Source organism: Equus quagga, chromosome 12 (genome assembly GCF_021613505.1).
Source record: "Equus quagga isolate Etosha38 chromosome 12, UCLA_HA_Equagga_1.0, whole genome shotgun sequence".
Lineage (NCBI taxonomy): Eukaryota > Metazoa > Chordata > Mammalia > Perissodactyla > Equidae > Equus > Equus quagga.
Window position 1 is genome coordinate 53,813,642 of NC_060278.1, and position 25,783 is coordinate 53,839,424.

Sequence of the window (25,783 nt, forward strand, 5' to 3'; positions counted from 1 at the left end):
AGATGTGAAAACTCTCTCCACCAGTGAAAGCTCCTTACGTCAGCAGTAATTCTTAACTGGGGACATAACTGGGTCAGAATCTGCAAGAGGTTAATTAGGAAAAGCCCTCTGAATAACTGGGTAAACTGTAGCTGGCCTTCTCATCATTGCTTAGGAGAATCTCTGACCATGGTGAGAAGTGTAAATCCGTATTACCATCCACTTCGGGGCTCTTTGAAATCAGTGGTGTCTATGACTTCTTGGTGACTGTATTGTCTTTCTCCTGATCACAGGTCATTTGGTCCTTTCATTGTGCCTTAGTTTTAGCTATTTGGGGGGTTGATTGCCTCACCATTTGAGGTGCCACTTAGGACTCTCCCAAAGTAAATTTCATGTATGGCGTATACCTCTATTTAAACTCAAATATATCCTGCAGTTTTGTTGAAAATCCTTCCATTTAGTTTCATGTGATTCAACAAAGGAAAGAAACCATACATACAATTGTTTTTATTTTATATGGAATTTAAGAAAGTATATCAAAATTTGGTAGAGTACTATCAGTCTTTGCAAAATCTAGTAGTTTTGTTTGTTCATGAAATCTTTCGTATTTAACCTTTTAGAGGTAGTGAATTTTTGCTGGTATTTAGAAAATACTTTCAGTTGACTTCCTAGCAAATATTAAAGTACCTAGTATTTGTCAGGCGGTGTTCTGACAAAGGTACAAGAGATACAAGAATGAAAAAGGTCCGCAGTCCCCTCGCTCTTTGAGCTTACAGTCCAGAGGGACGTAGAGATGAATGAAAAGGTAGTGGGACCAGTGTTGTGATGGTAAGACACAGGGTGCTCGTAATTATGAACTGGTTGACATTTTGGATAGCAGCTGGTAGGAAACTTATGTCAAATCTTAAAACAGTTTAACCATTATTATCTTTGTGACTCTGAATCTTCTCTGTATTTCCATAATCATTAAAATATTTTAGGAGTTTAATGGTTAGCCTTTGACTCTAGAAGTGTATGCCTAGTGACAGTCTTGAATAACTATCTTTTATTTGGAATAACACCAGGGGCAGCATCCTGTTGTATCAAAATGAAAAGTATTTTAGTCTTCCTGAATACCACAAATTTCTCAAGCAATTTTGGAAATATTCTTTAAATGTGCTTTTTCTAGATTATTACAGACTGTGAGTTTTGGATAAAGTATTTGTGAATTAAATTATATGTCATTAGATTGGCAACTTTTTCTAAGTATTTAAAAAAATAACACTAGTCTTACCCCGTACGTTTTTAATGGGTTTGTTGTCATAGTTGTCATATTCACTTAATTTAAGGATTAACAATTTGGAGAATGACTCAGTTTAAAAGGTTCTAAAATGTCAGCTCAATAAAGTCTGAATTAAAAGGTTATTTTTTTGTTAAAAAAATTCATAATTGGAGAGTTTATTTCATGAAGAAATTTAAGTAATCAGAATGAAATTACTAAGTACATCTCTTTTATTTCTGCAGTTTCTGAGAGTTTTGTTTTTTGCCTTGGTGTAGGTTTACTTGGGTACCTTTGCCTTGGTCCCTGATAGAGATGGTTATTTTCTAGCAGTAAACAGTGTCTTGAAAATAAGCATCAGATGACTCCCTGCTTTTGTCTACTTCCCGCTTTTGTCTTACTAACTATAGTAAGAAAAAAGCTTATGAAATAAAATCCTTCTTGTGGTTAAGTGACAATTTAAAATATTAACATGTAACTCCTGAATTTTTCTACAGGATCCCACGTTGCGAACCAAACAGCCTATCCCAGCTGCCTACAACAGATACGACCAGGAAAGATTCAAAGGAAAAGAAGGCAAGTGACTTAATTTTTATCTTCCTTTTCCTGTGATTGTACTGAACTTAAGAGGCCGCATGGCCTGATGTGTAAGAGCAGGGGGCGGCAAACGAGTGTGGGCAGGCCACACCTGGCCCACCACGTAACTGTAAATGAAGCGTTGTTGGAACACGGCCACCCTCATTCATTTGTGTATTATCTCTGGCCCCTTTGGTGCTGTGACAGTGGAATTGAGTTGTGACGGAGATTGTATGGCCTGCAAAGCCTAAAGATACTATTGGTCTTTTACAGAATAAATTTGCCAGCCCCTGGTTAACTGCATGGATTCTGGATCCTTAGTGCCTGGGTCACCCTTACTTTTTGTGTGAATTTTGATAAGTTACTTTAACTGCATTCTCTCTCAACTTCCTCCTGTGTAACGTTAAAAAACTCACAGTAGTAGTACCGGTCTCTTAGGGTTATTGTGGGGATTAAACTAGTTAATAAATATAAAGTCCCTAGAATAGTGACATGTATATCATTAGCTATCTGTGAATATTTGCTGTTATTAATATTAGTTCTGTTTCTCAAAAGTTTATTGTTGAGTGGATTTATCAAATCACATTTCCCAAATTCTGTATAAACTTGGGAAGCACAGGTTGGAGTAACCGTGAGGACTTATCTTGTGAGGGCCTGCGTGGTCTACTGGCTAATGCAGTAGTGAACCACTTCCACGTTAGCGAGGTCGTTAGTGAAGTGTGGGACTCATGTCAGTGTAACTTCTCTTATGTCTCAGCTTGAGTCATGAAAAAATGACATAGAAGCAACTGGAAGTTTAGCGTTTATGATTTTTTCTGCATAGTCTGAATTCTCCATTTAAGTTTCATTAAAGGATGTATTGCCTTGATGTAGCGAATTTTGTGTGCTGACTTCATTTACTGGGTAAAGGCATGTACTGCATACATGCCGAAGAAAGACAGTGGTCTGTTCTTTTATTCACTGCAATGTTTTTCTTGTGGAGTGAATTATATAAACTAGGGGTTGGCAGATTACAGCCCACAGACTGAACCTGACCCTCCACGGGCCAAATCAGGCTGTGTCAATTTGGTTACATGTATTATTTATCCTGCTTTTGCACTACAACCGCAAATTCAGGACTTGTGACAGAGACTTTGTGGCTTGCAATATGTAAAATGTGTGCTATATGACCCTTTACAGAAAAGCATATTTAGTATGCTGGAATTTACTGTCTGTCCTGGAACATTTATCCCTCGTGTCAGTGTTGCTTTTCTACAAATCATATAACATATGCCTGTCATTGTAATTTTGGAACACAACTTTTTATAAGTTAAGGACTTCTCATGATATTAGATGCTTTTAGTGGTACTATAATTGAGTATTAGGAGTAACTAATTTGGGGGTTATAAAATATTTTATTCAATCTAGTTTTTGATATTCACAAACAACTATATGATTATAGAACACAGTTGTAGAGATGGTCTTAACCAGCTTCTACATAGTGGGCTTGTTGGTGTGTACCAAATATATTTTTGAAACTAGTATCCCTTTAAGATTTTTATCTTCGCAAGTATGTAATTTAACTTTAAATATGTAGTAGATTCAAGGCTTTGTTATACTTCATTGAACTGTCAGATATAATGTAGATTATTACTTGTTATTGATCGTGAAATACTTAAAATCTGATAGTACACCCTGTTTGTTTATAGAAACGGAAGGCTTCAAAATTGACACTATGGGCACCTACCATGGTATGACGCTGAAATCTGTAACGGTAAGTTCCTCTGACTGCGGAGCTGCTCTGTTCCAGGAATTTTATGTGAGTAGCAGATGTTGAAGGAAATCTCTGTTCTCTAACATTTTCTATTTCATACGTTTATCTTTAATACCCAGTTGTACTGATAGATCTGTGTGGTGGGTATTTGATTCATGGATGTCCTTTTTTTAACTGAGTTGAGTGTGTGTAAATAAAATCTGTTTTGATTAACTTGCAAGTAGGATGCATGCTACTTGGTTAGGTTATTTAAAGCCAGTGAGAAGTTACAGGGCCCAGTTTGGGAGTGTTCTTTGCCATAATATCTTTGGGTCTTTAAAATGTAATGCCGTATGCTCTTTAAACAGACAGATTGCTTTGGTTGAATTTCATACTTGGTAGAACCAAGTATGTTCTTGGATGTCCATGATTATAAGCCTTTGCCTCACTTTTAGCAAACTTTCTTTTTTATTTTTTAACCCCTGACAGTTATTCCTAGATGTTCTGCTCCGACTAAGCCATATTTAACCCTTTTAATTTTTATTTAGTCGGTGATAGGACTTGGTGATTTGGAGCAGGAATTCTGTTTACTTCATTTTGCATATTTGCATTATCGGTCATTATACCTTTCTTACTTTAAAATACTTTGTGTACACCCTAACTAGAGTACCTGTGTATTTAAAACACTAATACCAAACTGGCTTTGTCTTTGTGAATCATCAGATCTTTGAGGACCCAGTATGACATGGAATCATTAAGTATTTGCTGTGATTTCTCAGAAGTAAGACGTATCTTGCCATGCTTTCCTCATTTCCAGAAGCAAATAGCAGATAACTGTGGAGAATCTGATTTTAAAAGTTGACTTTTTTCTTTCTCTGGACTTCAAATTGGAATTGATTATTAGATATTTTGCTGATAACACTTGTTTTTAAGTTGTCATCAGATTTATTTCTGTGTTATTGAAGTTGTATGTGGACTCATGAATTCATTCAACAGATGCTTATTGAGCTTGTTGTGTCAGACTCTCTTCTGGTTGCTGGCACTACAGCCTTGAGTAACACAGACAGGGCTTCGTTAGAAAGCGTAGTGAGTGGGCTCTCTGAGGCGCTGGCAGTTGAGCAGAGACGTGGTAGAAGAGCATTCCATGAAAGGCGCTGCAGAGCAACAGCAGGAAGGCCAGTGTCTCCAGAGTCTAGTGAGTGAGAGGAAAGCGGTCAGAGATTAAATACACCCGTCTTATGAGAGATCTGCCTGACTTCAAAATGTAACTCACGGCTGTAAGAGTTCACTTGAATTCTTTAAAGATGTACTTATTGGCATTTTCTTGGGTTCAGAACTTGCCTCTGTCCATTCCCCAAGTGGACTGTCGTGGAACTGAGGTGGTGGTGTCCTTAGGTATCTGTCAAAGTAAGTGTTTTGTGGTTATTGTTGTTGTCATTGTTCTTTTTACTTTTGTCTCATCTGAAATGCCATGAACTTGGTTCCATTACTGAGCTTCTATGCGGATGATTTTACAATCGGGTGGTTTTTGTAGAGATGCTTTTTACAGAACAGTTTTTCTAAAATCCAAGGACAGCTTCTTAATTAAACAGTATGAGAATGAGATGACTCTGCTTCCTCATCAGAGACTTTGTTCCTAAGTATGCTTACCAAAAAGATGAATTTAAACAGATTTATGGTGTGTGATTTTACAGAAAGAATCACAAAAAGACATTGTGTAGCAGTGCAACAGAAAGACTAAAAATGGTCAAATTGTTAGTGCTTTTAATATTGTAATACTTAGTTTGAATCATTGTGCTGCTTGTGACCTGATTCGTTTTAGCAGTTGATAGAAGAGAATGCATAGAGAAGTTTGAACTTGAAAGCTTTGAAGTAGTCCCATAATAGTTGCTTTTTAAAAGTTGAACCTCAAACTTATGCTTCTAGTTTAATGTTTTTTTCCTCTTCGTTTTTTCTTTTGGAATTAATACCTATTTGTGAACTTCTGAGTTTCACCAACTTTCCAACTTATTCTTTAATTAAGAGAGTACTTAGACGTACAGAGCAGTTAAATGTATGTTAAAGGCTTTGTTGCACAGCTGTGGCTTCCTTTCTCATTTATGTGTAGCTCATTTTTGCTACCATTGTTCTTCAGAGTTTTGATATGCCTAGTTGATACACAGTTACTCAAATTAGGATCAGTCTGCATTAGGATTGATCTACATATCTTTTAAGTTCAAGACACCAGAGTTCTGTTAGATGTAAGACTAAATAAATTGACTTATGCAGACAGCTAGAAAAATTTTATACAAATGAGTTTTTTTATATATGTTATAGAAAAGTGGTGTGTGTTTTGATATTTCATAAGAATCATAAGCTGTTGAAACTTACAGAAATTAAGGCCCAGGCAGGATATTTTGGTAATATTTAGTAGAAATACATTTCATAGTAAAGGTTCTAGAGGCACAAGACATGAATGTTTAAGAGTTGTTAGAGGGCTTTTCTGAGTGGTAAGCCTTTCCCCAAAATGTGTTACTTGGGTCCTATAATGTTTTAGAAATACTAGGTTAAACAGATTTCGAGGTACAGGAGTCTCATTGTTTTTAGTCTGTGAATATCTGAATTGGAAGACGAGAGTATGCCCTCTTTCCCAAGCTTGTTTACCCCCAGAGTTGCCCTCTCCTCCCTCCTGTGGAGAACACTAGAAAAGAACTAGTGTTGTGTAGAATTACCGTAAGTGAAGCTATCTTAGGTGTTATGCGTTAGAAGTAGAAACCATTCAGTATGGGGAAAACCAGAATATATTTTCCTGGGTTCCTTTTGTGAAATGGGCCATTGTAGACTAAGAAAATGCTACTTGATGATGCTTTTCAATATATAGTAAGAGGAGATGAGGAAGACCTCTCTCTGTTAGGTAGTGGCAAGGAGCTTACCTATGGTTCCGCTCGAGAGGCAGTAAGAAGATGGCATCACACTTCGCTATTGTTATTTATAAGGATTTGGTAAATAACTTTGAATTGAGAACTGTTTCATTTTAACCTCCCAGTCTAGCTTGTTCATGTTCCGGTGGAAAGGACATATACTTGAGCCTTTATTTATTCTTTCTTCTGTTCTTATGGAATATCACTGACTCTTGATTATCTTGCTGTCTTCATTTTTGAGGAAACATTTTGCACTCTGAAATTGTACAGAATGCTTTCCTTGAAGATCGTTATTTGAATCGACCCCAACAGACATTGTAGTTCCTAGAAGTCTTTTTGGGGAACCATTTTCCTGATAGTAAGTACACTTGGGTGGATTTTCAGTATCTGTTTCAGAGGTGTAATGTTATCACCATCAACCTTCACTTTTCAGAAGGATCTGGAATCTCAGTCTCTCTGTGAAGTTACATTCTCAAGCAGGAATGTGTACATGAGTGACTTCCCCACCCCTGTTTTATGCAGCTTCCTTCATTCTCTTTTGGGTGTTGATGCACTTGGTCGTCTCTGCTTCCAGTGGTCTGGGAGGGCTCTGGTTGCCATAGTGCTTTGGAGTTGGGTCTAGAGCCCAGGCCAGCAGAAGATGGAGACGATGGTTAGGGCTTTCTTACTGGGACTCGCCTTCTTCCTTTCCCTCCTTCTTCCTTTAGCAAATATTCGTTGAGTGCTTGCTGTGTGCCATGCACTGGGCTAGGTGCTGCGACATCAAAGATGAACAAAGCCAGACTGTTCTCATGGACTTGATTTGTGGTCTTTTGGAGGAGAGACACGTTGGTCAGTCACTCAGATACCAAATTGTGACTGTGCCGAGTGTGTTGAGATACATTGTGCCAAGAGAACCTAAAATTGGAGGATTTTTTGGTGGGAGGCAGAATGCTTCTTTGAGGAGGATATGCTTGCAGTCAGATCTGAACTTTGAGCAGGAGTTAACTGGAAAATTGGAGGAAAGCACATTTCAGGAATAGAGTACAAAAAGCAGGAGTAAATGCCTGGTTAGGAGAGCATCCTGGGTAGAAAGATCTGGAAGAAGACTGGTTATTGTGTAGATTTTAAGGATGCCTCTGGGAAGATTTTGCCGCAGCCTGCCTGTTCATAATGCCATGCCTTGACATCATGTGCCTCTCTTAGCAGACTGGTAGGGTCCTTCACTGTGCCAGTCTAAATGGGGCCCAGATATATTTTCTTAGGCATCCTTTGTGATTTAAAGTTGTCTCATTTAAAATTGTATCACCAACATTAAAAAATAAGAGTGTCACATAAACAGTCTGGATTTCCAGCTGCTTTCAAGAAACTGGCGTGACTGAGTCTACAGTCTAACAGAGCAACAGCCACGTGGATCTGAGTAGTGGCTGTCTTCTTGAGATGGGATGTTTTCTCCAGGTTGCCACCGGTCTCACTGCTGTTTCTTTTATCTGGCCTTCTGCACTTATTTATACTACCTTCTTAGACTGTATTGGCTTTTCACTTTGAAATTCCTGGTCTAAATAAAGGCAGTGGTAGCTTGTTAAAGAGAAGTTAATCCGTTGGAAATACTACAGATTTGGGCCTTTGAAGTCAGTCCTGGCTTTGAATCCCAGCTCTTCCATTCATCCTGTCACTAATGAAGTTGAGAAGGTTGTTTAACCTTTCCATCAGTGATCTTGTTTTTATTTTATAATAAAGATAATAGAAGTTACATTGTGGTATTGTTGAGGATTAAAAGAGACACTGTAAAATGCCTAGCACAAAGAGGACTCAACAAGTAAATGATGGCTACTTTTATTATGAATTTATAATTTTATGTATAATCTCAATTTGACATATATAAATTTAGGCAACTATAGCTTCATTGATGTATTTAACATTTCATGTTTAATGATGGAGTTTTCATTCAAAGTTACGAAGACTTGTTTATTTAGATATTATAGAATTTTTTTCCTCTCTAGGAATTGGGATATTTTTACTATAGCCTTATATGTTTATCTTATAGTGTAGAGTTCTTTATCCTTTGAGAGAAAATTGCTGCAGAGAAGTTACCATATAACGCGTGTGATAACTTAGCTAAGTTAGGCTTTTTCATCTACCTGTTGGGACTCAGATATAGAAAGAAATGGAATTTATTTAGATTTAAATTATTTATTTGGATCCAAAAAAGTATAGAAAGCGTTGGTATTTAATAATGTGGTCACAGAATTATCAGTAGGCATATTACTTTTATAGTTTATGATTTTCAGCATTCTGCATTTAGATTGACATGTGAGTCTGTTTAAGAATATTGTATTAGACTTGAAATCATTTTCAAAACTTGTTCACTATCTTGATGTTTCAGGGAACAGGGTGGTTCTGTTCTGCGTCAGCCTGAGCAATAGAAAGGTGTACCCCCAACAAAGGAAACATTATTTGGTTTCTATCAGTAACCCAGTATATGTCTTAAGCTTTTGAAAGTTAATTTTATATGTTTCTATCTGTTCCATGAAGTAATAACTTGTGTTAATGTTTTGTACACAGTTTTTTATTATATGTGCATTTTCATGAACTCTTGTAGGATTCCAGCACTAAATGGAATGGACAGTACTTTTTTGTCTGTTCTCAAAACGTCCCCTATATCCCTCTTGTAGTAGTTTTCCCCTAGGGATTTTTCCAGTCTTTTGAGGGTTTTTTTGATAATGTGCTCATTATAGATTTGGACCATTGCTTGATACAAGGGAGTCACAAGAGACAGCCTTCTGTTATAATTTGGTGTCCTTTTTGTTGCAGCAAATTACGCATCGGTTTTCTCCTCTGAAAAATGGGATTATAATAACTTCCTCTGGGATTTGTCTTAAGGTTTAAATGTGTACAGGTATACCTTGTTTACCATTGTTCCTTTCAGTGCTCTTTGGGTGTAGCACTGAATTAATTGTAGTTCTTGCAGAAATACTTTTATATTAAACATATTTTATAAACTTTTTTTACTGAATAATACAGAAACAGCCCCCCCCCCCCCCCCTTTTTTAGTTGGGTATTTAGTGTGAACACCTGGGTTGGTATTAATCTCCTTACACACATATCTTCTTTGTGGTGAGAAATATTAAAATCTTATTTTACCTTAATATTTTGTCAACGTAATCAGCATTTTGATGCTAATATACTTCAAGAAAAGTGAATTAAAGCAATAGAACATATTAATAGGTGTCAGGGAATTTTAATTCATGTAAAGTAGAAGTTTTATCTCACTGAGATTTATTAAAAATCAATTGCAGAGGCCAGTCCTGTGGTGTAGTGGTCAAGTTCACCATGCTCTGCTTAGGCAGAGTGGGTTCACGGGTTCAGATCCCAGGCATGGACCTACACCAGTCCTCAGCCATGCTGTGGTGGTGACACACATATAAAAAATCAGGGAATATTGCCATAGATGTTAGCTCAGGGCTGATCTTCCTCAAGCTAAAAAAGAGGAAGACTGGCAACAGATGTTACCTCAGAGCTAATATTCCTCACCAAAAAACAAGAAAAGAAAAAATCCATTTCACAATAAATAGTACTTGTGGTGTAAGTCTGTAAATTAGACTCCATTAATTTAGCTTTGTATTTCATTGAAGAGTAGTTATTGGTTTATATGAAATATCTTGGAGATTTTAATAATGTCTGTAACATACCCTTGAAGATTAGTCTTCCAATGACCATGTTGTTAATGCTGTGATTACAAAACTCCTGAGATTTGTCTTTGAAAGAAGCGTAGATAAAGTTATTGTTGGTCATATGTCAGAAGTAATTAAGTCATTGTGTAAATTTTAATAAAAATGTTAACGTCACCTTGTTTCAAAGTATTTTAATATTGGTCATTGTAAGAACAGGAAACAAACCATTTTGGAAATATAATGGTATTTTGTTAAAAACATGGTAAAAATTTGTATAATGAAATTTCAGTTTGATTGTATATGCTCTGTTAATTGTAGTTCCATGTGTAATGCTATAGTTATGTATGACTCAGATGTGCATAAAAGGTAACTTTAATTTTCTTTACATTTAATATTCTCTCTTGGACATACTACAATAAAGCTTTTTATTTCAATGTCTATGTATCTTCATCAATACAACTTTAATCCATTCAGTTTTAACAGAATTAGTATCAGCATTAAATATATTTCATCACTTTTAAAATCTCACTCCTTCTTAGTATATTTTTAGACTAACCAACACTGTTCTTTAACATAGACATGATTTTATTTTATATATTTCTCTTCGTTACTTGGAGGAAACAAGATTAATATTTCCTTTAGGTTCATGACAGATGATTTGAATCAATTCACTTGTGTGAAAAAAACCTCCTGTAATTGGGTGTTTAGATATATTCTGGATGGGTACTTTTCTTTTGGCTGTTGTTGGCTCTTTTAGTTTGCTGTATCAGTTTCTAGGTCTTCATAAATTGGTTTAAATCTTCAGTAAATTTCCAATCTTTTATATAAATCCTACATTCAAATTTTATTTTGAGTTTAACATTTTTGTCTTAATATTCATTGGATTGTCTAGTTAGTTCATCCCCTCCCCTTGCCCGACCCTGCCAGACCTCATTTGATCTTTAATTCTAAGTTTTGGTTTCTTTTCCAGGTATTTTTCTTGATGGATGTTTCTTTTAGTGTTGTTGTTCTTGTCTTTCCTGCTTCTCAGTTCCTCTGTGAGTGACTGTTCCCATGTTTATTTTAAATATCTGTTTTTAATTAAACTCTTACTTGCTTCTGGTCTGGACAAGTCTTACTATTTAGAAACTAAGTTCTTGTTTGAAATTTCAGAATGGTGCTTTGCTGTGAATAAGTTGAAGGTGTGTTCATTTGAAATGCTAAGGAATTAAAGCTGTTTAAGATTTTGGTTTTTGTTTTAATTGGAGACAAAAGTTATGGAACTCAGGTAATTGTCTAACTGCTGTTCTTGTCATATTTTATGTTGTCATTGAAAAAGCATTTGTCCCTTACATTTAGACTTTTGCAGTAGTATATAGGATCAAACAGAATTATTTTAACATTTTCACAAATTACAGTTTAAGTCAGAAAGAATTGATTCAGTATTTTATCATCATCTGCAAACAGTGAATTTTGGACACTATCGACCTAATCATTTACCTCCTTAAATTTGATATTTTTAGATAGATGCGTCAGTCTTCTTGCAGTGTCTTTTTGTCATTTATGTCTTACATGTGTTGTCATGAACATTCTGGAATTGAATTCCTTATATATTTTAATCTACCAAACTTGAGAATTAAAATTAAGCAGGACTTTGACCTTTCAGAAGAATTTAACTTCCTTTATGTAGAAGGTTTTTAGTTTTCTTTATTAAAAAACACCAAAAATTCAGCTGCTGATGTGATTAGAATATTATAATTCATCTTAAAAGGCTATCCAGAATACTTCATAGTGTCCTTCAGAATTGAGTTTTTACATAGAACTACATCATCATAGCCAACCTTCTGATAGTAAATTTGTGGGTGCAGTATAATTCATCAGGAACTTTGGTATAATCACATTTTTCCCCTATAAAAGTTACTTTAACAGGAAAAGTAAACATTAAAAGCTTAACAAATAAATTGCTTTGGGGAACATTTTCTCTTTGGATTAAATGTGATAGATATAATTGACCTAATACCTTCTAATAAATTGATAGATACCAATATTTGGGAGACCTGTAATAACCATTTGATTTATTTCTAAACTTCCAAAGGCATTATTGGTATTTTTGAAGAGTTTGTGTGATTTTCTTTTAAAGCTTTCCATATCAGCATAAAGGTCATAGTACAGTCAATCTTATAGGAACATGCTGGAGTATGGCATACTGGTAGTATTACATTTATATTTTATATTGGAACCTTCTTGTAGATCACTGAAGACCAATCCATAGTCATACAGTCTGGTTCTAAGTGTCTGAAGAGTTTTCATCACTGTTATATAACAGATCAAAGCATAAATAACTGCTGGTCATGAGCATAGTGCAGAAGTGATGGTCCCTGGGAAAGATCAACTGAATGGATCTCAAGTTGCCTAATAGGGTGGCATTTCCTGTGGCCCAGGAGAAAGCTGAGAAACTGAGTAATATTAGTATACCATGAGAGATTGATTCATTATTTAAGCTGATGAGAGTAGCATTTGAAATGCTAAATGTTAAATACTGATTTATTAGTTTACAGTGAGAAATGTAATTGCCAAGGCCACTGGACCCTCAAATTCTCTATCTAGCACTTATGTGTTCTCCATGTAAAGAAGCTACATGAGAACTCACAGTCTGATCGTATGTTTGCACAGTGAGCACATATTAAATTGTATCCTTCAAATGTTTGATGGTATTAGAGTAAGATGGCTTGATATTTGCATCTCCTCAACAAAGACAGCCCTGTTGCAAGGCCAGGGAATCTTTTGCCTTGGTCACTGCATGGACAGGGTTTGTCATCATTTGCAGCTGCGACTTCCATTCCTGATTGGCCTGGCTGAGTAATCCCTCTCCAGGTGGGTATGATGTCTTCTTCAGATGTTGTGTCAATGACTGATTCAGCTTTAGGACTAACATCTCATTCTGTTCTGTTGGATGTGTTGAAAAGTATTAGTGAGGGAACTACCTTTTTCGAGTTTAAAATTCATAGTGTAGATGTTGAAAGGATCTGGTTTGTCACTAGAGAGGAGAGGCGGTGGTAGATTACCTGGCTGGCAGTCTGAGCTGTAGGTCTAGTCCCATTTGTTTTTGTTGATTTGGAAGGGGAGACATGGGGCAATGATTTCCTGCTGGATTCTGGAAATCACTTATTTCTGTCTTTCGCTCGTTCTCACAGGTAGATAATCAAATTAGTGAAGCTTACTTAAATCCCACCCTCCTGATAAATTCAGTAATTTCAATTCTACATTTGTTTGTAATTACACGTACAAACAGATTTACACTTTGTAATTACAATTGCAAACAAATTTACAGTTGTTTTCTTGACATTACAATTTGTTTTCTTGACGCTGTGTAAAAGCATTTAAGATTTAGAATGCCGTCAGAATGAGTACAGAAACAAATATAAAGTCAAATAGAGAGGTACTAATATGAGTACCATTATAGAAGACTTTGTGTGTATATAAATAGATACGTAATTCTGTCTTGGGATGAACATTTTATACAGCTCAGTGCTACCTTGGCATATTTATTTGAAAGATGTGAATATGTACATAGTATAATCCAAAGTATGAGGGATTTTTTTTTCATTGAGTTCATTCTTGTTTACATCAATGTGAGATTTCAGTTGTATATTATTTCTTGACTATCACCACATAAGTGCTCTCCTTCACCCCTTGTGCCCACCCCACACCCCCCTTCCCCTGGTAACCACTGAACTGTTTTCTTTGTCCATGTGTTTCTTCGTATTCCACGTATGAGTGAAATCATCTGGTATTTGTCTTCCTCGGTCTGGCTTATTTCGCTTAGCATAATTCCCTCCAGGTTCTTCCATGTTGTTGCAAATGGGATAAATTTGTCTTTTTTTTTTTTATGGCCGAGTAGTATTCCATTGTGTGTGTATGTGTATATATATCACATCTTCTTTGTCCAATCAGCATTCACTGGGCGCTTGGATTGTTTCCATGTCTTGGCTATTGTGAATAGTGCTGCAGCGAACACGGGGGTGCATATGTTACTTTGGACTGTGGATTTCAAGTTGTTTGGGTGGATACCCAGTAGTGGGATAGCTGGGTCATGTAGTAGTTCTATTTTTAGTCTTTTGAGGAATCTCCATACTGTTTTCCGTAGTGGCTGCACCAGTTTGCATTCCCACCAGCAGTGTATGAGGGTTCCTTTCTCTCTACACCCTCTCCAACATTTGTTATTTTTAGTCTTAGTGATTAAAGCCATTTTAACAGGCGTAGGGTGATATCTCAGTGTTTTGATTTGCATTTCCCTGATGATTAGTGATGTTGAACATCTTTTCTTGTGTTTATTGGCCATCTGTATATCTTTGGAAAAAATGTTTGTTCATCTCCTCTGCCCATTTTTTGATTGGGCTGTTTGTTTTTTATTGTTCAGTTGTGTGAGTTCCTTATGTTATGGAGATTAACCCCTTGTTGGATATATGATTTGCAAATATTTTCTCCCACTTGGTGGGCTGTCTCTTTGTTTTGATCCTAGTTTCTTTTGCCTTGCAGAAGCTCTTTAGTCTGATGAAGTCCCACTTGTTTATTTTTTCTTTTGTTTCCCTTATCTGAGAAGATACAGTATTCGAAAAGATCCTTTTAAGTTCACTGTCAAAGAGTGTAGTACCTATATTATCGTCCAGGAGTTTTATGGTTTCAGGACTTATCAAGTCTTTGATCCATTTTGAGTTTATTTTTGTTTATGGTGTGAAATAGTGGTCTACCTTCATTCTTTTGCATGTGGCTGTCCAGTCTTCCTGGTACCTTTTATTGAAGAGACTGTCTTTTCTCCATTGTATGTTCTTGGCACCTTTGTTGAAGATTAGCTGTCTGTAGACGTGCAGTTTTATTTCTGGACTTTCGGTTCTGTTCCAAAAATTCCAGTACCGTGTTGATTAAGAATGGTGATAGTGGGCATCCTTGTCTTGTTCCTCTTCTCAGGGGATGGCATTCAGTTTTTGCCCATTGAGTATGATGTTGGCTGTGGGTTTGTCATATATGGCCTTTATTATATTGAGGTAATATCCTTTTATCCCCATTTTGTTATGAGTTTTTATTATAAATGGCTGTTAGATCTTTTCAGATGCTTTCTCTGCATCTATTGAGATGATCGTGTGGTGTTTATTCCTCAATTTGTTGATGTAGTGTATCACATTGATTGATGCGTGTGTTGAACCATCTGTGTCCCTGGTATAAATCCCACTTGATCATGATGTATGATCCTTTTGATGTATTGCTGTATTCTGGTTGCCAAAATTTTCTTGAGGATTTTTGCATCTATGTTCATCAGTGATATTGGCCTGTAGTTTTCCTTTTTTGTGTTGTCGTTGTCAGGCTTTGGTATCAGAGTGATGTTGACCTTGTTGAATGTGATAGGAAGTGTTCCATCTTCCCTAATTTTTTGGAATAGCTTGAGAAGGATAGGTATTAAATCCTCTCTGAAAGTTTGGTAGAATTCCCCAGGGAGACCATCGGATCCTGGGGTTTTATTCTTTGGGATGCTTTTGATTACTGTTTCAATCTCTTTCCTTGTGATTGGTCTATTCAGATTATCTGTTTCTTCTTGATTCAGCTTTGGGAGGTTGTAAGAGTCTAAGATTTTATCTGTTTCCTCTAGATTATCTATTTTGTTGGCATATAGTTTTTTGTATTATTCTCTTATAATCTGTTGTATTTCTGTGGTGTCTGTTGTTATTTCTCCTCTTTCATTTCTTATTTGGTTTATCTGAGCTTTTTCTCTTATTTTCGTTGTCAGTCTGGGTAGGGGTTTGTCAATTTATTTTCTCAAAGAACCAGCTCTTTGTTTCATTGATCCTTTCTACTACCTTTTTTGTTTCAATAGCATTTATTTCTGCTCTGATTTTTATTATTTCTCTCCTTCTGCTGACTTTGGGCTTTATTTGTTCTTTTTCTAGTTCAGTTAGGTGTAATTTGAGATTGCTTGTTTGGGATTTTTCTTGTTTGTTAAGGTGTGCCTGTATTGCGATGAATTTCTCTCTTAATGCAGCTTTTGCTGCATCCCATATGAGTTAGTATGGTATGTTAGCATTTTCATTTGTATCCAGATATTTTTTGATTTCTTCTTTAATTTCTTCAGTGATCCATTGCTTGTTCAATAGCATGTTTAGTCTCCACATCTTTGTCCCTTTCTCAGCTTTTTTCTTGTAATTAATTTCTAGCTTTATAGCATTGTGATTGGAAAAGATGCTTGTTATTATTTCAATTTTTTAAAATTTATTGAGGCTTGCCTTGTTTCCCAACATATGGTCTGTTCTTGAGAATGTTCTCTGTGCACTTGAGAAGAACGTGTATTCTGCTGTTTTGGGATGGAGTGTTCTATATTTGTCTTATTAAGTCCAACTGGTTTAGATTTTCATTTAATTCCACTGTTTCCTTGTTGATTTTCTGTCTGGATGATCTATCCATTGATGTGAGTGGAGTATTGAGGTCCCCTCCTATTATTATGTTATTAATATCTTCTTTTAGGTTTGTTAATAGTTACTTTATGTACTTTGGTGCTCCTGTGTTGGGTGCATAGATATTTATAAGTGTTATTTCTTCTTGATGGAGTGTCCCTTTGATCATTATATACTGCCCCTCTTTGTCTCTCTTTAGCTGTGTTATCTTGAAGTCTACTTTGTCTGAAATAAGTATTGGGACACCTGCTTACTTTTGTTTGCCATTAGCTTGCAGTATCAACTTCCATCCCTTCACTCTGAGCCTGTGTTTGTCATTGGAGCTGAGATGTGTTTCCTGGAGGCAGCATGTTGTTGGGTCTTGTTCTTTAATCCATCTCTCTACTCTGTGTCCTTTTATTGGAGAATTCAATCCATTTTCATTTAGTGTGATTATTGATGTATGAGAGCTTAATGCTGTCATTTTATCACTCGTTTTCCAGTTTTCCTGCATTTCCTTTGTTTCTCATCCTGTGTGTTTTGGTCTACCCATTGAATTATGTAGTTTTTTTATGATGTGTTTTTTTGTTTCCTCCTTATTTATTATTTGTGTCTCTACTCTGCTTTTTTGTTTACCTTTGGTTACCTTGGGGTTTGTTTTCAGAATCTTGTGTATAAGAGTCCATTTTCTGATGGCCTCTTATTCCCTTAGTCTAAACTGATTCAGTCCCTTTCCTCCTCCCCTCCTGAGTTGTTTTTCTCACATCTTATTCCATCTTGTGTTGGGGGTTTGTGGTTAAAATGACAGGATTATCTTTCCTTTTGCTGTTTTCCTTCCCTTTAGCTTAATGCTATACTTGAGTATGTACTTCCTATTCTGATTCTGTCTACCTATTTATCACCTTACTCTGTGTTTCGTAACCCTTTTCTGCCTTTTTTTCTTTTTTCTGGTATGAGGACCTTCCTGAGGATTTCTTGTAGGGAGGGGTCTCGTGGCTACAGACTCCCTTAGCTTTTGTTTGTCTGGGAAAGTTTTTATTTCTCCCTCATATCTGAAGGATATTTTTGCTGGATAGAGTATTTTTGGCTGAAAATTTTTGTCTTTTAAAGATTTAAATATGTCATGCCATTCTTTCCTAGCTTGTAAAGTTTCTGCAGACAAATCTGCTGAAGCCTGATAGGGGTTCCTTTGTAGGTTATTTTCTTCTGTGTTGCTGCCCTTAGTATTCTTTCTTTGTCATTCATTTTTGCTAGTTTTACTACTATATGCCTTTGCAGTAGATCTTTTTACACTGACATATCTAGGAGATCTGGAAGCCTCTTCCACACAGATTTCCCTCTCTTTCCCTAGGTTTGGGAAGTTTTCTATTATTTCTTTGAACACGCTTTCTGCTCCATTCTCCTTCTCTTCTCCTTCTGGAATACCTATAATTCTTATAATGCATTTCCTAATTGAGTCAGATATTTCTCGGAGACTTTCTTCATTTCTTTTTAGTCTTAGTTCTTTCTCCTGCTCTATCTGGAGCATTTCAACATGTCTGTCTTTGATTATGCTGATATGCTCCCCTATGATGTCCACATGAGCATTCAGGGAATCCATATTTTGTTTTATGTCTTCCATTGTGTCTTTCATCTCTGATATTTCTGATTGATTCTTCTTTATAGTTTCAATCTCTTTTGTGAAGTAGTTCCTGAACTAATTTAATTGTTTCTCTACATTCTCTTTTACCTCGTTGTCTTTTTTGATGTTAGCTATTTTGAATTCATTGTCACTTAGATTACATATTTCTTGTCCTCAAGACTGAATTTTGGGTACTTGTCATTTTCTCCCTGGTCTGGAGATTTGATATAGTGTTTGATATTGCTAGAGGAGGTGGGACAGATCTTAGGCATTTTGATATTATTTGTTTGCAGTTACCGCCTATCACCACTGGGTGGGGGTCAAGAGCTCAGCATATTCTGAGCCATCTCCCTTTAGCCGAGATCCCAGGCAGCGGAGTGGGTGTGGGGCAAGTGGGGGCTGCAGTGCTTTCTCCTGCATCCTCTCTGGACTTTCTCGCTCTGCTCTTGCCATCTCATCTCCTGTGGTGTTGGCTTGATGAGGTCACCCCTCGCGAAAGCTCTTGCCCCGCTAGAGGTCGCTCAGCTGCAGGGGCCCTCAGGAGTCCTTTATGTTCCCATGAACGAACTTCCCCTCCCCTGTTCCTTCCCTCAAGGAGCCTCCCATGGTCACTTACTGCAGTCTTTAGGGGAAGGAGTGAAGTTCTCTCCTGCCCCGTTCCAGCTCCTCTGAGAGGGGCTCCAGCCTCTCCGCCCTCTGTTGTATGGCTGCGTGTCTCTCCGATGTTTTTATGTTGTGTTAGGATGCCCTGTGTTGGAGTATGGCTGCCCCTTTTCGTTGAATGTTGGAGGGGAGAGAGTCCTGGGCAAGTTCACTCTGCCATGATGCTGATGTCACTGAGTCTGCAGTGATTTTAAAAAAGCTTAAATGTAATGATTTAAATTGACGATTGGCAGATGTTTTCTGTAAAGGACCAGGTAGTAAATATTTTAGACTTGCAGACCTATAGGCAAAATCAAAGAAATTATATAGATACTTATGTAACAAGAGAGAAATGAGATCTCTCCAAATTTTTAATGACAAATAAAACAATAATCTAAAAGTAAAATTTTTTGTAATAATGATCTGCTAATGAGAAGAATGTAATTTCTTTTGGTGGTGGGATGACATTTTGTGATTCACAGTGTTTGTTCTCTATTACCAAAATTGATTGTAAATGTCAATCTGTTAATGCTGATCTGTAATGAAATTTTATGTATTTCATCTTTGAAAAAATGTCTTTTCATGCAGATAGATACTTCCAAATACTGATATTAGTCCATGAGTGTATGGTACTAACTGAGCATCTTCATCACTTGGAATGCATTTCTAGAATTCTCTTTGGTTATTTTCTTGATAATAGAATAATATATAATAGATAATAGTTTATCTTTTTAGCATGTCATTACATTTCAGATTGCACTGTCATTGAAGGTTAGGTGGAAGTTCCCACAGTTGCACAGTAGACTTCAGATGTTGCTGTATGGCAGAATATGTGGCACACAACATGATGTGTTTTGCATTCATTCAGCCTATATTTGTTGTGCACCTGCCGTATGCTGGGCAGTATTGTAGGTCCTGGGGATACAATGATAAACAGGAGGGGGGACAAACAAACGGAATAACGGTGATATATGCTGTATAGAAAATTAAAATAGGGTGACCAGTATAACTGCATTCTTGTGATTTGTAGTGTGCCAGTCAGCAGTGCCAAACTGTGAGAGTGCCACATAAGGTCTCTGTCTCAAATACTTAACTCTCTGTTGTAGCCCAAAGGCAGTCATAGACAATATGTAATGAATGAGTGTGGTTACATTGCAGTAGAACTTTCCTTATGGATACTGAAATTTGAATTTCATATACTTTTTACATGTCAGGAAGTATTAGCATTTTTAAATTTGAAAAAATTTTTTTTATTTTTAATTAATTTTTTTTTTTTGAGGAAGATTAGCCGTGGGCTAACATCTGCCACCAATCCTCCTCTTTTTGCTGAGGAAGACAGGCCCTGAGCTAACATCCGTGCCCATCTTCCCCTACTTTATATGTGGGACGTCTGCCACAGCATGGCTTGATAGACAGTGTGTAGGTCCGCACCCAGGATCTGAACCAGTGAACCCTGGGCCACCGACGCAGAACATGTGAACTTAACTGCTGTGCCACTGGGCCAGCCCCTTGATTTGTCTTTCAACCTTAAAAATGTAAAAACCAGTTTTGGCCCAGGGGATATACAAAAATAGGCAGTGGCCTGGGTTTGGCCCACATCTGTAGTTTGCTAACTTTTGGCTTAAATTTTTATCAACTGATATAGAAGGCAATAAATTATCTGCTAGATCAAGCGATCAATACTTGAGTTGAGGAGCTGACTCAGTGGCATAATGGTTAAGTTCGTGTGCTCTGCTCTGGCAGCCTGGGGTTTCCAGTTCAGATCCTGGGTGGGGACCTGCACACCACTTGTCAAGCCATGCTGTGGCCGTGGCTCACATAGAAGAACTAGAAGGACTTACAACTAGCTCATCCAACTATGTACTGGGGCTGTGGAGAGAAAGAAAATACTTGAGTTGAATTTTAGGTTCTTAGGAATTGATATTTAGGTGAATTTTAGGAAGGATGCTATTTAAACACACACCTGGCATGTGCATTAAGTAAAAATCCAACTTTAATGATAAATTTGTAAGATTGGAGGTATTTGCATAATGGGTATTGTTTATGTACTGTGGTTAAAACTATTTCTATTTGTCTTAGGAAATGCAAGAATGTTAAATGGAAACTGGTAATGTTGGATTTGGATTTTAGAATAACGGCAGTGAGAAACTGTGTTACAGTATAAGATGTATTTCCTAGTACTAAGGAATTAAAATTTTATTAATAAATCTTTTATAATCAGGAATTTTCGATTGCTAAAAGCCAAATAGAATAGATTTTTGGTATTTTTTTTAAAAGGAGGATTTCTCATAATGAATAAAAGTATCGATTTTTGTCAGGTTTGTGACAACATATGCTATTTGGGAAACAAAGTGATAGGGTGTTTTGTTTGTCAGCCAGGCTGAAGAGACATTACACGAAGACAAAGGAGAGGTTGATGGGAGTCAGCTGATTAGAAGACAAGTGAGGAGAGCAGGACCGTGTGACAGGCCTGGGGAAGCAGAGAGGGTTGGCCGACCCACCTTCCTGCTGGTTGCAGAGCCTTGTTGGCGTTCCCCCCTTAGATGTGGGAAGCCCGAGAGGCATAGAGCCTGCTCTAGTTACACGAATGGAAAGGGTTCCTTTTCAGGGACAGTCATGTTTTTGACAACCTGGGAACCGTCTTGTTTGGTCCAGTTGCCTAGATATGGCATCCTCTGACCCCTATCCAATTTATTTGCTTTCTACTGATTGTGAAGACTGTAGTGACCTGGCATTGCATCATTTATGTGCATTTGCAACTACTGTGCAGCTTCCCTCCTCCTCCTTCCACCCTAGTCATCCGAATTTCCAGATCTTCCTAAGTATAAATCTAAACTGAATCAGTACTTGTTAGCTTAAGACTGTAACATATTTTTCCTAAACGATCGCTATTTCTAATGCCAAGAGTGCTAGTTTGATCAAGGACTAATTTTCTAGGCCCAGACGGCTGATAGAATGGGAATAGGTTCTTTTTCCTTTCAGATGAGTGCCATTAGACAGAGAGCACATGCTCATAAGATATGGCTAATACCTGAGCAGGTTCCTACTGTCTTCCCTGAACAGAATGGGGGAAACAAGAGGAAAATCCCTATTTAGTTTCCACCCTTATCAAATCAGGTGACTTGGTCTAGGACATCATCAGCCTAGAGGAAGGGGCATCTTTCTCTCATTTGTTCTCCAACAGACAGTACCTCTTTGTAATTTTTTTTCCTCTAGGGGGCTCCTTTTTGCAAAGCAACTGCCAAATGCTTTCCCCCTTTTTCCTTCTTAATTATGAAAAATTTCAAACATAAATATAACCAGAGAAAATAGCTTATGATTTTCTATCTGCCCATCACACAGTCTGATTATCATGTTTTCACCACTCTTATTTCATCCCTTCCGCATCTCCCCTTTTCTCCCAAGTATTGTAAAGCAAAACCCAGACACTGACATTTTGTTTTGTACTTTGCACTTGTAAAAAACATGGGCTTTTTTTTTTTTAACCTAGCCTCAGAGGCATTATCACACATAAGAAAATAAATAATAATTTGTTGCTATCATTTAATACCCAATTCATTCTCCAGTCTCTTGAGTTTTTCTGAAAAATGTCTTTTTGTAGTTCATTTGTTGGAAATAGGATTCAAACAAGCACCAAAAGTTGCGTTTAGTTGTTAGGAATCTTAAGTTCCTTTACTTTAGGTAGAGGTTCATAATCTTTTTTTGTGCCATGGACCCATTTGGTAGACTGGTCAATCCTATGAGTTCTCTCTGAATAATCTTTTTAATGCATGAAATAAAGTATGTAAGATAAATAAAACCAACTGCATTGAAGTATAATTATCAAGGTATTTTATTTTTTCTCTCTTTTTTGTTTTTTGAGGAAGATTAGCCCTGAGGTACCTACTGCCAATACTCCTGTTTTTTTTCCTGAGGGAGACTGGCCCTGAGCTAACATCCATGCCCATCTTCCTCTACTTTATATGTGGGACGCCTACCACAGCATGGCTTTTTGCTAAGTGGTGCCATGTCCGCACCCGGGATCCGAACTGGCGAAACCCGGGCCGCCAAGAAGCGGAACGTGCGAACTTAACCACTGCACCACTGGGCCAGTCCCATCAAGATATTTTAAAAATACAAATTTATGACATGGTAATTTGTGCTTCTTTACTAAGCTCTAGCAATAAATCTAATAAATGCCAGAATTTTAAAGTCACGTGTCGCTTAATGACGAGGCTGTGTTCTGAGGAATGCTTCATCAGGTGACTTTGTCATTGTACGCACATCATAGCGTGCACTTACACGAAGCTCAAGAGTATGGCTTACTACACGCCCAGGCCACATGGCACTAATCTCATGGGACTACCGTTGGATATGCGGTCCGTCGTTGACTCCAGTGTCGTCAATGCGGCACGTGACTCTACGAGCATACACAGTATTTCAGGATATCTGTACCAGTTTTAATGTGATTTGAAAATACCTGATTTCTCTTGGTGATAGAGTCACAACAGTTGTTAACAGTACTGTTGTTTGTTGCCCTCATTCTTGAAGGAAGGAAATGTTAATTTCTCTTAGAGGTTGGTGAAAATAAATAATACGTTTTTCCCCCCATCCAAATTAAGGGCTCTCTGGATTTTATCCACAGCCCCCTGCTCTAGAGTAAAGGTGTTAAGAAAGGTCCTCACTGCAGTTCTAATTCACTGGGTCTTTTCTGTTTTTCTACACACTTGTCAAGTTCTTCTCAACCTCCTAGCCTTTGTTTTTGCAGTTCTGTTTGCTTCGATTGTCCTTTCTCTTGCTCATGATGACACTGGCTCCTCATAATTCAGATCTCCATTCAAAGGTCACTTTCAAGAAGACCTCTCAGTTTTTTCTTGTAGTAATCTTGTTTACTTTGACGATTTTCTTTGAATATGAGAGTCTGAAGGGAGGAACCACGTCTTCATTGCCCTCCCTTGTATCCCCAGTGCTGAGAACAGAGTACTGGGCATGTAGGTGTTGCTTGAAAAGTATTTATCAAATGAATGATTCTTAAGCTCATACTTTTTAGTTACTTTCCATTCTTTCATATGTGTATAGAGTAGTAGTTAACATTTATTATTATTGTTATTGATTCTTTGTAAGACATAGGCCCCCCCCCCCAGTGCCACTTGACAGGCTTTTTATATATTTTTGATGGCTCTTTATTACTTTATCCCTGGTGAATCAGGTTCTTCTTGTATAGTGTTTCCTCTCTTGGTAAATGGTGCCATCATCCCCTCAGTGCCCAGGCAGGATCTTAGGCTTCATCCTTGCCACTTACCTCCCTCTCCCTCACCTCCAATATCCAGATGAAGGCCTGTTGACCCTACTCCTAATGTCTCTGGAATGCCTTATCTCCATATCACTACCATCCTTCCTGGTCCAAACTGTTCTATTGTCTTGCCTGGATTGTGGTCTCCTAATTGGTCTTCTCACATCACTCATATGTCTCTTCAGTCTGTTCTTCACGTTGTAGCTAGTGTGCTTCAAACTTCAAGAAGGTAGAAGCCATTAGGCGTGAACTAGCCTCAATTTTTTTTATTTCCCAAATATTACTATATCTTGGCTTTCTGTTACTCTTAGGATTAAAAAGCATAATTCTTAATAGGCACTACAAGTCCTCCTATGGCTTTACCTTACCCTTTCTTTCTTTACCTTTCTGGCATCAGCTCATGCCAGTCTCCCTCTTTATTGTTGTGCCATGGTTTTTTCTCACCTCAGGGCCTTTGTACCTGTTGTTCCCTCTTCGTGGCATTGTTCTCCTTTTGCCTGATTAACATCTAGTTATTTCTTAGATGTTAGCTTAAACATTTCCTCAGGGGAGGCTTTTCTGACCACAGGCAACAGAGATTACCTCAGATCCCCTGTTACGTGCTTGCTAAGTACTGGGTATCTTTCCTTCATGGCAGACAGCACATTTGTCCTTTCCATTTATTTGTATCAAGATTTGATAAATGGCTTTCTCTGTCAAAGGAGTGTTATCACAACAACTTAATGATTGTTTTTGTTCATCAGTGTATCTACAGCTCATGTCTCAATGCCTGTCAGTAAATATTTATCACATGAGTGGACTTCTGGATGTTTCTTCAACTTGTAAGGAGAACTGGGCTCAAGAATGTCGATTAGCCTAATGTTAGCATTCTAGAATTTAGAGTAGTAAAACTGATCTGTTTGGGAAATGATGGCTAGCAGTTTCATCTGTATTGATTGCGTGAGGAAGGTTAAGCCTCATTTCCTGATCTTAAGTGTCATACTCCCTGCTTAGAAATGCAGTGTAATATGAAGGACCTTAACACATATGTGGCTTTTGGTAAGTTTGATCATCAGTACTTTCGCTATTGCTTCCCTATACATGATTCAGTTCCAGTAGCTTGTTTGTAAATCTATTTTTGTATAGTCCAAGATGATTGAGAAGGATTTAAAGTTTGTGTAACTGATGATAGTTATTATTTTCAGAATACTTGTACTTTCTTTTTGTCAATGTATATTTACTTATATGTTGCTTTATTTGTGCATATCCCAATCAATGGATGAATCTTGTCACTATAGAGAAAGATTGACTTGATACCTTAAAAAAGTTTCTTTTCAAGTAAGATGAAAATGCTTTAAACCCAAAAAAGTAAGGCTCTTTTATTGAGTCAAATTTCAATTCACTGTTTTTAATCTAGGATTTTTGTTTCTTTATTGCTTTTAAAATCAATTTTGAGAAAGAGAGGGTAATTGATAGAATGAAGTAGAAGGCAGGAATGCGATCAAGTGATTGAGTAGTGAGATTAGCCTTCAGGGAAGAGAGTCATTCCTGGGCCTTGAGCTAGCGCGGGATTGCAGGGATTTTGGTATTTATTGTGTGAGCATTGGGAAGCTGTCGAAGCTGTGAGATGATGCGAATAGCTTTGTGTTTTGTAAGTACTGTTCTGGCTATAACATGGGGAACACATTGCAGGAATTTGAAAAAACCAGCTGTAAAGGGATTGCAGCAGTTCAAGTGAGAGATCCTCATTGGAACTACTAGAGGGGTAAG

General features: G+C 37.2%; 1 protein-coding gene across 1 annotated transcript in view; it reads left to right on the top strand.

Moving 5' to 3' along the window:
* CDC73 (cell division cycle 73) overlaps positions 1-25,783 on the top strand; it is a 117,964-nt gene that overhangs the window by 27,513 nt on the left and 64,668 nt on the right. The window contains exons 9-10 of the mRNA XM_046678482.1: positions 1,735-1,813; positions 3,502-3,566. Of these exons, the coding sequence (XP_046534438.1) occupies positions 1,735-1,813; positions 3,502-3,566 (144 nt within the window). The remainder of the gene's footprint in view (positions 1-1,734; positions 1,814-3,501; positions 3,567-25,783) is intronic.